Source organism: Melanerpes formicivorus, unplaced genomic scaffold, assembly GCF_026170545.1.
Source record: "Melanerpes formicivorus ecotype bairdi unplaced genomic scaffold, bMelFor1.0.p_v2 SCAF_17, whole genome shotgun sequence".
In the NCBI taxonomy this organism is placed as follows: domain Eukaryota; kingdom Metazoa; phylum Chordata; class Aves; order Piciformes; family Picidae; genus Melanerpes; species Melanerpes formicivorus.
In genome coordinates, this window is record NW_027142369.1 from 11,394,319 (window position 1) to 11,407,957 (window position 13,639).

At 45.1% G+C, this 13,639-nt stretch overlaps 1 protein-coding gene across 1 annotated transcript in view; it reads right to left on the minus strand.

The window, feature by feature from the left end:
- Positions 1–13,639, minus strand: part of PRKCH (protein kinase C eta) — a 112,337-nt gene that overhangs the window by 19,828 nt on the left and 78,870 nt on the right. Inside the window, exon 11 of the mRNA XM_068148941.1 lies at positions 761–899. Coding sequence (XP_068005042.1) covers positions 761–899 — 139 coding nt within the window. The remainder of the gene's footprint in view (positions 1–760; positions 900–13,639) is intronic.

Below are 13,639 nucleotides of genomic sequence, written 5' to 3' on the forward strand. Positions count from 1 at the left end.
GATGCATTAAACAAGGACTGAACTAGCTTGGCTGCTCACAGGGTCACCTGGGAAACAAGCCATTGGAAATGATGCTAGGGCTTAGCAGGAGAAGGGGCATTTCAGCAAAACTAGCTGAGCCTCAGAAGCAGCAGAGCAGTCATGTGTGCTGGTTCACATTGCCTTTTCCTTGCCCCAGGGAAGGAATTTCTTACCCAGCTCCAAAGGTAAGGCTTTCAGCTGGAGAGGAGCGTAAGCAAGGCACAAATATCTACCACAGACAAAAATGCAACTGTGTTGAAGAAGAACCTGAAACACTGTCAGAACATTTGGCAGTATCTGCAAGGCAGCTGGTCCTTAAAGAGGTGTGTGTTAATTTTGTAGTGCAATTGGGAACTGACAGAGAATGGGAGGAGGTAGCAAAAGGAATTTGTAAATGAGGGAACATTCAACCTTTCCTCAGATTGAGCCAATCTATTATCTGTATTCACCTCTATCAAGATTTTTGCAGCTGTCCCTCCATTTTTCACCTCACATTTCCTTGCGAAAATTATAGGAATTATAGGTGTATCTTAACACCTACAGTAGCCTGAAGGTTTATTCATGCTTTGCTTGTACAAGGAACTCATAATGCAAGCATACACCTAGGAGATGGCTTGTATCTGACAGTCAGATAAAGTGCAGCTAAAGACACCAGAGAGTTTGCTTGACTATTCCAATGTTAACCCGTGCTTTTGACACTCCAAACCACTTTTTCTGGTCAAAGAAATGTTTCCTATACCTCTGGAGCGATGTAGTCTGGTGTACCACAGAAGGTGGCTGTGGTAATGCCATCATGAATGCCCTCTTTGCACATTCCAAAGTCTGCCAGCTTGCAGTGACCCTCGTAGTCCAGCAGCACATTGTCCAGCTTCAAGTCCCTGCAATGAGAATTGTTCACTGAGTCACCATGTGCTCGGAGCAGCCGCAGCACAAATGGAGGCAGCGTCCCAGTCTTCAGAAGCTTAACCTGTAAACTGGACAAACCTCATCATCATCAAAAAAATATAAATAAAGAGAGGTCATGTAGGAGGGGTTTTCTTTTGCTTCATCTCTTACAAAAGAGAGGGAGGAACCAAAACCATTCTGCCGAAGTGCATTTAATACAGGCAGGTGCTGTACAAGTTCACCCACATGGCTTTCCAAACTCACCACAAGCCTGACTGGCAGAGCTCCTGCTCATTTAGCTCTGGGGCTCACTGGAGCAGAGGTTGCCAGAGCTGTCATATTGCATAAAGCTGTTATGATGCAGCAAAATGCACCACACGGGACATGCTCTGATTCAGCAAAGTGCCGTGCCGGGAGCACACAGCCAAAGGCAGCAAGGCATATGAAGCCTCTTAAGAGGAGGAGCAGACTCCCTTCTCCTCCCCGAGGCATCAGGGGTTAAGGACTTCCCTGTATTGGGGCAAGCCCAGCTGACAAACCCCACCTGAGTTTTCTTCTCCCAGCTGAAAAGAAAAGAAACTCCCTATGGACACCAAGTAGAGAGGGTCAATCTTCAGCCAGCGCAGGATGCCTCCACCACAAGGCAAAGTCTTCAAGTCCTCCCAGGTGTATCATTTCCAGCAGGACTGCACTAATGTAAGAAATGAATGTTTCCTATAATGCTCACTGGGGCAGCAGACCTCCTTGTCACTGCCACAAGAGACCTGCAGCCAAAGGCCACGCTGTACAAGCTACAGAAAGGCACATTTTCCAATATGTCACCTCTAACAGCCTGAGAGTTCCTCGTCAAAAGCAGAGCTGCCAAAATGACAAGAGCCCTAACCAAGCTTATCAGCTTGGCCGACCTTGACATTGCCTGAGGGAATAGCCTGCAGTCAGCAGCGCTATCCAGAACATGGCCAGAAAGCAGTGGGTCATCTACAGACTTTGGCAATGCTTTCCTAAAAATACACATCAGTTTGTAGCACCTCTGCATTTCAGCTGCCAGACAAGCTCTAGGCACCATCGCAGATGGGGGAAAGAAGCGTGATGCGAGTTCTGTGCAGTACAAATAGGTCACAGTTGATTTTAACTGTCTCAGATATTGGCCCAAGAGTTGCACTTAAGCCCTCACAGCAGCTCTGAGGCAGGGAAGTGCTACCATTACCATTTTACAGAGATGGAAGCCACCTTACAAGCTCAGGAAAAAAAGTTGCTTTCAAAGTTATTCCGATGTCTAGATAAGGATCAAACAAACCAAGTTACGTTTGAGGGTCGCAGGGCCCCTTCATGAAATCTGCATTGGAACTTGATTCATCTTGCCCTCTGGTTGGACATCTATTTTGCTGAGTAAGGGGAGCAACAGGGAGGGTGCTAAGATAGGTAATGGCTTATCTACATCAAAATGAAAACCTGTGGGCAAGCCAAATTCTGAATCCATCTTGGTCCTGTTCATCCTCTGTTTATGGTCTTAACTTGAGAATCAGAAGGTTGATTGCTCTGCCACACATTGTACTGCCCACATCACCACCAGAAGCCTCACGGGAGCTTGAGATAGCTCCCCCTCTGCTTCACTGTTACAGTGGAAAGATCAAAGATGCATTGTGCTAGAGAATCAGAGCCACATCCTGTCCTAAAGAGATATGAAAAAGTATTATTTGCCTCTTCTGAGCAGACAGGAAAGTGAGAGATAGAGGTAAGAAATTTGCCCATATCCCCCCAAAACCAGGACTGAACACCAGCTTCCTGAATTCCAGCTACTGATCTTAATCACAAGATAATACATCCTCTCTTTAATATGGCAATGAAACACAAGCCAGCAAAAAGCCTCTAGCAGTGATGCTGCCCTTCCCAGCAGATGACCGGCCGTTTGCTGGCCAGTGAAATGTGGATGCCAAGGACAATACCAATGCTTGTCTTACATTGCACTGTTTGCTCTGGGTGGGATGCTTAGCAAAAGACACTTATTTTCCCTCTTCTGAGAATCAGAAATGGCTGCTAAGGCATGTAGGTAAAGGCTCATCCTGGCAAGGCTTTAGGTGAGTACAGTGAGAGGTATTGTACGTGCTCGTCCACGACAGTATGCCTTCAGCAGGAGTTTACAGCCAAAGCTCCCATTGCTCTTCCCTGTGGTTCCTGGCAATGAAAGAAATCCCTCCAAGCATGAAGGCAGGCCTTGTTTCCAGGAATCTGCAATGATGTGGTTGAAACATACAGTTTATTCTTGGCTCGGTTTTAAATGCAGCAAACACCTTTTTGGTCCTAGGCAGGCCCAGCTGTTGGGGAATCCAACTGGAAGGGGTGTTCTGGTGAACTTCCTTAGAGATGCCCCTTGCAAACCATTCCCTGCTCCCCAAAACATCTGCCACATCCTACCATGTTTTGAGAATCGTGAAAACACACCTTCCTTATATCTGAACCAGCAGAAACACAGTTATGTACATTGAGTGAGCAGGTTACAGACCCTCATGGAGAATCTGATGAACAGAGGCAAGACAGCCACAGGGCAAAGCCAGCTGTGCAGACCAGATCAGCAGGCACTCTGCCTCTTCCCCACACGACATGCTGCAGAAGGCCTGAAGTCTCTGCTAGCTGTATAATACACCACCCTCATTATAGCACCAAGATGCCAGGAGCTTCTTCAGGTGCTCTGCTTGCCGCATCCTCCCAGACAGCCTTCATCTTTTATGTGCCATTAAATTTAAACTGTCTGCTTCTTGCTGAGCAACGACAGTTTTACCACACAAGGCAAACCTCCAGCCCTTTGGCTTCTCTATATTGCACGTTAAACCCATTAAGACTGCCTGTTGTCTCCTCCTGTAGTTGGGATACTGGCTTCTCTTGACTTCTTTCCAGCAGCATGAATTTCAAAACTTGCATTTTCTATTTTCACACATCCTGTAATGTGACATTACACCAAGCACTCTGGCTACGTGCAGATCATTTTAGAAGAGGAACTCCCATATCCAAAGACGACTTTTCAAAGCTCTTTCCTGGGCAAGGCCACAGAAGATGGCCCCACACATCCCTCAGAGCAGGTCTTGTGGGCCAGCACAGTAGCAGGCTGAGCCATGTGGCTTCTCTGAAGCCTGCTCGCTCCAGCTGCCATGGATGACAGTTTTCTGGGAAGGCCATGGTTTGGTCTTATGTTTAAGCATTCGTCTCAAGCAATCCCAGCAGTCGTAAGCTCTGTACTTGCTGCTCAACATTGACAGCTCTCCCCATGAGTTGTACTCCGTGAACCAGCACAGCCACATGAGAGGAAAAACACTGACAGGTTTCTGAGATTTACAAGGAGTTCTTCATTTTCACAGCAAGGATTCTGGGAAGCTGATGAAACTGGAAGTCAGCCAGCTCAGAAAGCCCAAATCTACCTCATTTCCTTAATACTTCCATTTTTCCATTCAATATTTTTAGCAGTTTGATGAAGCAATTACAGTGGAGAGGTTTTTTGAGGGCTCCATTTCTATGGTCCAGCTGAGGTTCTGCCTTTCCTTGGCAAACCTCCACTGGAAAACAGGCTTCATCCTGACTCAGAAAGGCAGCCTTTGTCCTCACAGGCAGCTATGGTGCCTTGGCTTAACGGCATTGGTTTAGTCTAGACCTAGAAGAAATGACAAAATGAGCTGCTTCTGCGTCACTCCCTGGAAGAGGTGCTCTTTACACGTCTGCTGCTTGAGTTTAACAGTCATAAACCCTCCAAAATTACAATTGCAGATGATCCAGACCTTTTCTGAAGCATCTGTCATATACAATTTCCCTGCACCAGGGAGTTTTGCCATTGAATCAGTGTTATACAAATACCTGTCACTCGCTCTACTCTGATCATCTCACTCATGATGCAGTAACTATATTTGAAAAGATGAAGTTTGAGGCTTTTTTTTTTTTCCCTCTTTAGGTTTTATCACCCTGTACTGTGAGGGCTGTACGTGCAGTAAAGGTCTTCTTCATAGGAGTAAAGGTGGCAGGAACTGGCTTCATGCCTCAGTTTTGCACCTTGGTTGAAGGTTCTCCCAGGTTTGGTAATTCCTACCGTTGAGTTTAAACCTCATAAAAGCCTAGTGTTCCCATCATGATAGAAATGATGTAGTTATGAAAGATGTGTGTACAGAGCAGCAGGAGCTAGCCACAAACATACATACAACTAATGCAAAACTCCAGACAAATGTTTGTTGGTGGTGTGTTTTTTGTTTTGTTTAAACACACAAGTAAAAGTCCCAAACCCTGAATTATTAAATGAGTGATTTTGGCATTTCTGAATGGGGAAAAAAATATGGCTTTTTTTTAAAAGCCTTTAGCATAGAAGGCCATTTAGACACTCCTTGGAAACACCTTTGGGTGAGAAAATATGCATTCAAACCTCTTTTGCAAGAGAGGAACAGATTTTTATTCTTCTCCACTTCTTCTGCTGAAGTCATTTTGCTTCATAGAAATACCAAAATCATGATGGAGAAATTTGTGTTTCTACTGCCTGCTCTGGTAGCTAAGGCAACACACATTTCCAAATCCTGCTCCAGCAAAACTGCAAATATTTTTTGCTAAGTGAAGCAACTTCAACAGAGAATGAGAGATGCAGAACTTGCTGAATAGCACAGTTGGTAAGATACTTATTGAAGGGGTAGGATTTTTCAAGTTAGAGGTCTTGTTCCAATTACATTTGACAGCAGATTTAAAACAACATTTTGATTAAATAAGGAGGAGAACAGCTGGAGGTCTCAGTTTTATGTAATGCCCTAAATACCCATGTGAAACTAATATAATTCCCCATTTTCTCTTGAATTCACTAATAACATCCAAACTAAACTATCTTATTTTACTGGAAACTAACACTGTCCTGAGTTGCTTTAAGAAAGCCCTAACAATCACTTCAGGCCAACAAAATCTGAAATGATTTTCTGTCTGTCTTTCCACCTGAAATTTTGGAAACTCAGTTAGAAAACTCCAAGCAAATTTTCACAATTCCACTCTCACCAGATTTGGACTAGGGTTATCCATGTTCTGTTCCCTAGACTTCATACCGCTTTGGGAATGAAAGCTATTTTCAATTCCATGTGCCTTGGGTTGTAGAGAACTCACTTAAAAATTCCTCCAGAGAAAATGGTTCACATCTTCCACATTTTTTCTAATAGCAACCAAACATAATTTATTTTTATGGTCAAGTAAGTTTTTATACCCTGAAACTCATATTCCCTCAGATCCCAGGGAGAGTTAAGCAAATTTCCTAGGCAGTGATAAAGCTGAATGTCAGCACGTAGCAATAAATACAGCCTAAAGAAGACTCCTGCAGTGTATTCTAGAGCTATTTTCTTAGTTACTACCACATCTTTAGGGTAGGGGGAAATGGAAAGCCAAGTTACTGGCCTCTGAAATAGAAACCCACAAAAAGCAGATGGGGGGGGGGGGGGGGGGGGGGGCGCGGAGAGAGCAAAAAAAAAAAAGAGAACCTCACAAAACCAGTGTGAACTCCTGAATTTTGCTGCCAAATGAAAGTGTGAGCTGTTGCTCCCTTCCAGTGCCAGCGGCTTCCTCTCATTCAACTCCTGTCATATTTTAAAGGGAAGAATTAGGAGCTTGCAGAGGACACACTGCTGAATGCAGAACCAAGTGAAGAACCAGAGGTAAGACTCAGCACTGCTACACAACATAAAACCAGCTTGTAGCCACTTACACCACTTGGGGCTGACATGCTGAGATGGAAAGCATTGCTTTATGTGCCTACAGATTCACAAAACAGTCCCTAAACCCTGCAGGATTTAGTCCATGTGCTCTGTCCTTCAGGGTACTGCACAACAGAATCACAGAATCGTTTAGTTTGGAAAAGACCCTTAAGATCATAGAGTCCAATGATGTCATGTCAAAACACAGCATGGGGACTGCAAAACATAACTTCAACTCCATGTTTTCTTGAAAAACATTCTGTCAGGTAAAGAAAACATTCCTTCTAGTTTCCAATCAACTTCTAAGGTGTAAACCCATTCAGATGTACTGCAACTTGCAATGAAACGTTAACAGGGGAGAAGTGAAAGAAAGCTCTCCCTAAAGTATTTGTAACTCAGCATTACCAGAAAGCAGGAATGAAACAGCAAGGTGCCCTCCTGCACTGTCCTAACAACCAGAATTTGTTTTCAAAAGCTGACCACACTTAAGTGCTCAGGGACCAACTAAACTGCTCCAGACAACTTTGGCATTTTTCAGAAACAAGGCAAAGGCAGAAATATGACATAATGATTCGAGAATCCAACTCAGACCCAAGGTAAGTGGTATGAGTGAGTGAAACTCCACTGCAAACTAACACTCATTGCTAGGCCATATAACAGGAGACAACCATCTGTCCTTGTCAGTTGTTTGTGCAGTTGTAGGGGGCAGAGGAGGCTCCCAGGGAAGGTTGATCCCACAGGCATTTCACTACTTGAACAGTTTTCCAGTCAGAAGCTCAGCACCACTCCTGGGGATTTTAAAACTTCGTTCCACCACAGCACATCCTACAGACTCCACAAAGAACTGCAGAGGGGGAACAAGGCAGAATGTAACAGAGCTTCATGGCTTTTCTCTGCATCATCTAACCCACCCACACCGGCACAGAACACAAACATTTTGAAACATTCTTTGCCTGTGTGTTAGGATAGGGCACAAAAATTATGGCCTTCAAAGCAGACTCCACCTCTCTTGCAGACACCAAGATAGTAGAGACTGATGCAACATGCCCTTGTGTTCAGGGTCAGTTATAAAGCCAGACTATGTGGCCGAACTCTGAACACTCACACCAGAGCACATGGCTAAAGACCACTCTGGAAGACAAGGTGGGTGTCTGGATTTGTGCAAGGCAGAGGGACATACTCATACCCACCTGTGTCTGTGGTGTTCAGGACATCCAAAGGCACACTATAGTAGTCTATGCACTCACAGGGGTAAGTCAGAATAAATTTAAAATACATTCTTGCTCTGTCGCTTGGGTTTTAGACTGAACTCTGATCAGCAAGCACTTGCACCAAGAAGCACTCTGCTACTATGTTTTAAAGCCAAGCAGCCTTCAAACTAAGGCAAGTTTCTGCAAGTCATCTGCCGGGGTTAAGGTAGCACCATGGTGGTTTTTTTTTTTGGAGGAGATGGGCTGGAACCCAGTGCTGCCAGCTCCTTTTCTACCTGACCCCTTCTTGCTGGAAAAGCAATTCCCCAGACCACATTAGTGCACTACTCCCTCTCCCAGTGGTTCCTGGGCTTCTGCTCCAGAGATGAAGTGGTGCCCAAGGCAAAGGAGCTGGCATTACCTTGGATCCAAGACCTCTCTAATGGTTTGAAGTGCCAGCAGCCCCACCTCCCCTCCCTCTGGGCACTTCAGAAGAGCGTTTGTGGAAGCTAGCACAATTATTGACATGATTTCATTGCTATTGAGATGAATGAGCATGATTCATCCACCAGTTAAATTTCAGTGGTAGGCTAAAGTATACAGGCATTGACTGAAAAAACCCTTGGCATACCACAATAGATAATCACAAAGCTTCCACGATGTTAGTGGGTCTGAACTTCAGTGGTACAGATGCAGTAGGACCCCATGAGTGCCCTGAATGCCTTCAAGGTCAGGCACACCTATAAGCTTCCCCCTTATTATATGAACAGCAGCTGTAGGAGAGGCTAATGATAGTCTTCAAAGGCAGCTTTACAAGGGCAGAAAGATACTGTTGTGAAATGGGGAAGCTGAGAGCTGGAGCCATTACTGCTGAAACACAGACGCGCTGGAGATTGCACCATTTTGGGGATTACTCCAATGTAGCAATCTGTATAGAGTGATACATCCACATTAGTCTGTGTACATTTTTTTATATCATGTATATATAGTATATACATTATTTGTTGCACTTTGATGTGAGCTATTCAGGAAAGAGGAGCTACACTTGAGGTATTTCTCTGAATCTCAGAGCAAATGTCCTCCCATTACTGAGGGAAGGGAAGAGGTGGACAGAAAAAGGCTTCATGTCCAGCTCTTGGTATGCATGCCATGTGCTGCCTCTCTGGATGAGCTGCCAGCCCAGTCCTGTGACATACTCCTCAGTCCCACTGGACAGCAACACCGGAATTTGCTGGCTCTGAAACTTCACTTGCCGAGTTGCTCCCAACAGAGCTCTTATTTTACCCTTGCCAGAAAGAGGGAAAGAGAAAATAGAACCCAAACCACAACGCTTCTTTCTGTTAGCCCCTTTGCCCGAAAGTGTTCAGATGAGGTGTACAACACTCAGGACCCAAATGCACGAACATGAATCGGGTGTGGACTTATGACTGACAGTACCAAGAGAGGTTAAAAAGCATAAGCCTGTTATGTCATCTTGACAAAAACAGACCAACATTGATTCAAAGCCTGATACAGAAATTCAAATGAAATTAGGCTTGTGCCCACAGTACAACATGATCTCAATGCTTCAAGATGAAGCATAAGAATTACCCAAGATTAACCATCATCAACTGTCCACAGCCCACTGTACAGCTGCTTGAAGGCCATGTCCCAGCTCCAAACTGTCCTGGCAGGATCAGAGTTGGACTACAGCACTGAAAAGGCTCCTCTTTCCACCAGCACAAAGTTACAGGTCCCCATTTCATCGAGGCACTGCTAAGCTCACCCTGGGGGAATTGCACAGTAGTTCATACCAAAGCAACTTCCCTGTAGTCTCACTACTAATCTCACAGCTGCCATGAAATCCACACTTCCCACACTTGGAGAAAAGTTTCCCTCCAGGAAATATCAAATTAAAAAAAAAATAAAATAACAAAGGTGGTCTTATCCGTTATGATCATGTGTGCAAACTGCCTCTGGCATCGACTTGGGCAGCAAACCAACCTGTGCTAGCACTGGTCATGCTAGCAGAGCCCTGTGGGGAAGATGCTCATGCGCTGAACTTGTATGTCTAGTCAGGCACACTTCTCTATATGCTTCTGGTAAGGATGAGATTACTTTGCCCAGCCTGATCTTGAATGCAGGCAAATCAGTGGAAAAAAAGACTTCTCCATCACACACTTGGCTTTGGCCTGTAGATTTCCACTGCCAAGTTTACCATTAGCTTTTAAAAGAGCAACACTAGTGCAGCATGGATGCTGTTGAATATCTCACCATCTGCACTGAATTTTTATGTGTAGAGCAAAGGATCAGTTCCCATGCTAGTGACATATTGTGGGCACAAAGCACACAGGCAGCCCAGTCCTGCACAGGAGGGGGTACTGCTTCTTCCCCCTGCTTGGAGCAAAGATTTAATATATTTCCTAGGAGATGCCATCTTGAGAGTTTCTTTTAAAAACAGTGACCATCACTGATTATCTTTTATTCTCTTTCCGCCCCCCCCCCCCCCCCCCCAAGACTCCAGAGAACCTGTGGGCAAAGGGCTTTCTTTGCTTTCTTGACTACTCTGTTCGGGACCTGCTTTTCCACAGCAATCACTTAAATAACAGCAGTGAAATCAGATGGAAGAGGAATTTGTAGGAGCTTAGCAAGTGGGCCATTAACCCAAGATTTAGATTCTCATTTCATGTGGATTACTGTTGCTATTCACTCGTTACAGGTGATTCACCCAGGGCTCTGTGAAGCCCAAGTATCCTGGATTAGCATGACAGAGTGAGGTGAAATTCTTAGTTGGGCACACCGAACTCTCAGCAATCCTGCTCCCACTTCTGGAGACTGCTCCCCAAGCTGCCTGCCTGAAGGGACCAGCAACACTGAGTTTTGTGCCAGGTCAACAGGGACAGACTGGCTCTCATGTGTCAGCCCAAATGGTGCATGGGCTACAAACAGACCCCAAACTGTCCACAAACAATGCTGGGTGATATTGTCCCCCTGTCACATCAGGTACACATCACATCACTCACAGGCCTCCCTCTAGAAAGCACAGGGAGACACCAAGGCAGTTCAGCCCTTCTGAAATTTGACTCACCAGCTGGCAAGACTACCTAAATTCCCAAATGAGGTGCCTTAGCTGGTTGCCCGATTGCAAGCAAAGCTGAGGTAACTTAGAGCAGGAGTCAATCAATGCTCAGCTAACACAGCTATCATGCACAAAAAGCTGCCACCTCCCTTTTCCTGTAATATATGAAATGAGTCAGAAAATTCAAATAAACTCTGTCTCAAATGACCCCCACCTAGTAAAAGGACAGAAATGGGACCTGAATGAGGCACTTCGCACTGCCCAGCTCTTGAGTTTTGAGCATATAGAGCTGCCAAGTACCTGCACAAGAGTCACTTCAACCCAACCAGCATCTCCCCAGTGCAGGAGGACACTTTGGCCCCTGCGGAGGACAGCCAGTGGTACTGTGTGTCTGTGTCTCTCCTGGCATGACCTGGCTTTCTGCAGCAGCACTCTAGAAGATTGCTTTTCAGACTGTTACAGTCCTTTCCCTGATAACCAAACCAGTCCCTCCATGGACATCTACAGTCACATCCTTGCAACATGAAGAAACAACACACTGCTTCTTTCATTACCCAGGAGACAGAGTATCAACTCCAGAGCAGGAAACTGGGAAGTTTCTGTAAGGAAGCACAAGGGGTATTTTCAGGACAGGACCGGGAATAATGACTAACACTGGCATGCAGCTCCAGCTAAGATGGAAATTTGGGGGTGTTACCCACAAGCAGCATGTGTCTCTCAGTTGGCTGATTCAGAGTCAATTCATGCTGTGAATCTGTGTTCACTCTTTGCCTCACTTCACCTCGCTTACACTAAGGTGCTTGTGACTATTGTTCTAACCTCAGCCTTTTCCAGGCCAACACTGCAGACTACAGGACTAGGGAGACAAGAAACAACAGGTAAACCAGACAGAAATCTTTTCTGAGGCGTGATGGCACCACACCAGATCAAAACTCAGGATTAAAGATTTTGTATAACCCCCCCGCTCCATGTTTATATAGACCAGGATTGCACAATACACATTTTCTGTCACAATACAAAAGTCAGTCAACTTGAAGGTAAGATGTTTTTTAAAAACCTCCTTGTCTGTGCTTGCTAAAGGCACACCCAGATGTCATCTAAAATGCATTGGTCTTCATGTCCTCATCAAAGTTCAGCACACTCCACCTAGAAGGCTATATTTTTATTTTGTGGCAGGAAAGCAATTTTAATAGTCTATGTGATTGGCTATTCCCTTGGGTTCAGCTATCAAGTACTTCAAACTCATCTACACAGTCAAGTGCCATTACTATCAGACTGGACTGTTTTCAGATATTCTCCCCATGAATAAATAATTGGATTGAGGACTAATGGAAGACCACAGAGGCTCGGGGAAAGCAGAATGACTCTTTACTGCCCTGACAAAAAGGAATAAAAAGTGAATTATGTTAACATGCTGAAAGGGATCACCAACAAAAGATACATTAAAGCTAATGAATTTCTGAAGCTGTTCTAGACACACTATGCAAACAAGGAGCAATAGATGACCTGTATCCTCTCTGCATTTTGAGGATGCCATACATATGTGATTAACCTGTTCCCATTTCTGTTCTCAAGCAGACTTCACAGTGCTTTAGTTTACAAATGGTCAGCAAACCTCTTCAAGACTTTGCAGGAGAAATTATTTCATGTTAAGTTTGTGAGAGCAGAGAACACTACATGGGGGTGGTGGTGCAGGTGCTGCACTGTATTTCATGGTAGACTGTAACAGGAAAGTAACCACACCATGACACAGCAGCTACTTTCACATCAAGATTACGTCCATGTGCATTAGGAATCAACTTTTAAACACAAGGTTAGTTTCACTTCCTATGTCACATTGTCCCTGTGGTGCCTTGCAAAGCACTATGGTGATACAAATGCCCAAGCCTTTTACTTTCTCTCTGACCACTTCCCGAGTTCTGTACCATTGGTTTTAGATCTTTGTATTTCTATCGTGCATGCCTGTATAGAATCACAGAATCATTTTGGTTGGAAAAAGACCTCTAAGATGATTGAGTCCAACCACCAATCCAACACCACAATGGCCACTAAACCACGTCCCAAAGTGCCACATCCATGTTTCCTGAACACCTCTAGGCACAGTGACTGCATCACCTCCCTGGGCAGCCCTGACCACTCTTTTAGGAAATAAATTTTTCCTAATAGTCTAACCTAAATCTTTCCAGCACAATTGCAGGCCATTTCCTCTCCTTCCTATCATCTGATACTAGGGAGAAGAGACTAGTCCCCCACCTTGAGCTCTCCCTCAGGGCCCACAACCCAGAGCACCACCTGCCTGCTCAATGCTGAATTGAGAGGCAAATCCAGAGGGAGGCTGCACTTCACTGCTCCTCCTCAGGTCAATCACTCTGCTACCTGGATCTCAGCCCCCAGCCCAAGTGCTTGCTGCCACTCCTGGCATCACTGGCACCCTTCACCATGGCTAGAATGACTCAAATCAGAAAAACACCTAACAAGATGACAACTCTTATCAACAGCCTTTCATTCCTTCACAGCAACAAAGCATGCTCCCAGAGCAGTTCTGCCCAGAGATGGAGCAGGTGCAGCAGACATCCACAAGGATGTTTGCATGCAGCAGGCTCTGCCCAGTGCTAATGTGAGCTTCATGTATCAGACAGAAAAACTTCATCCCCTGATGAGCCCGGATAGCAGATTTTTTTTCTGCCAACTGGCTCTCCACCCCAGCTTTCTATCTCAAGGCAAAGTGCTCCGTGGTTAATGGCTCTGGTGCCCACACGGCACCTTCATACCACAGAACATCAGAGCTC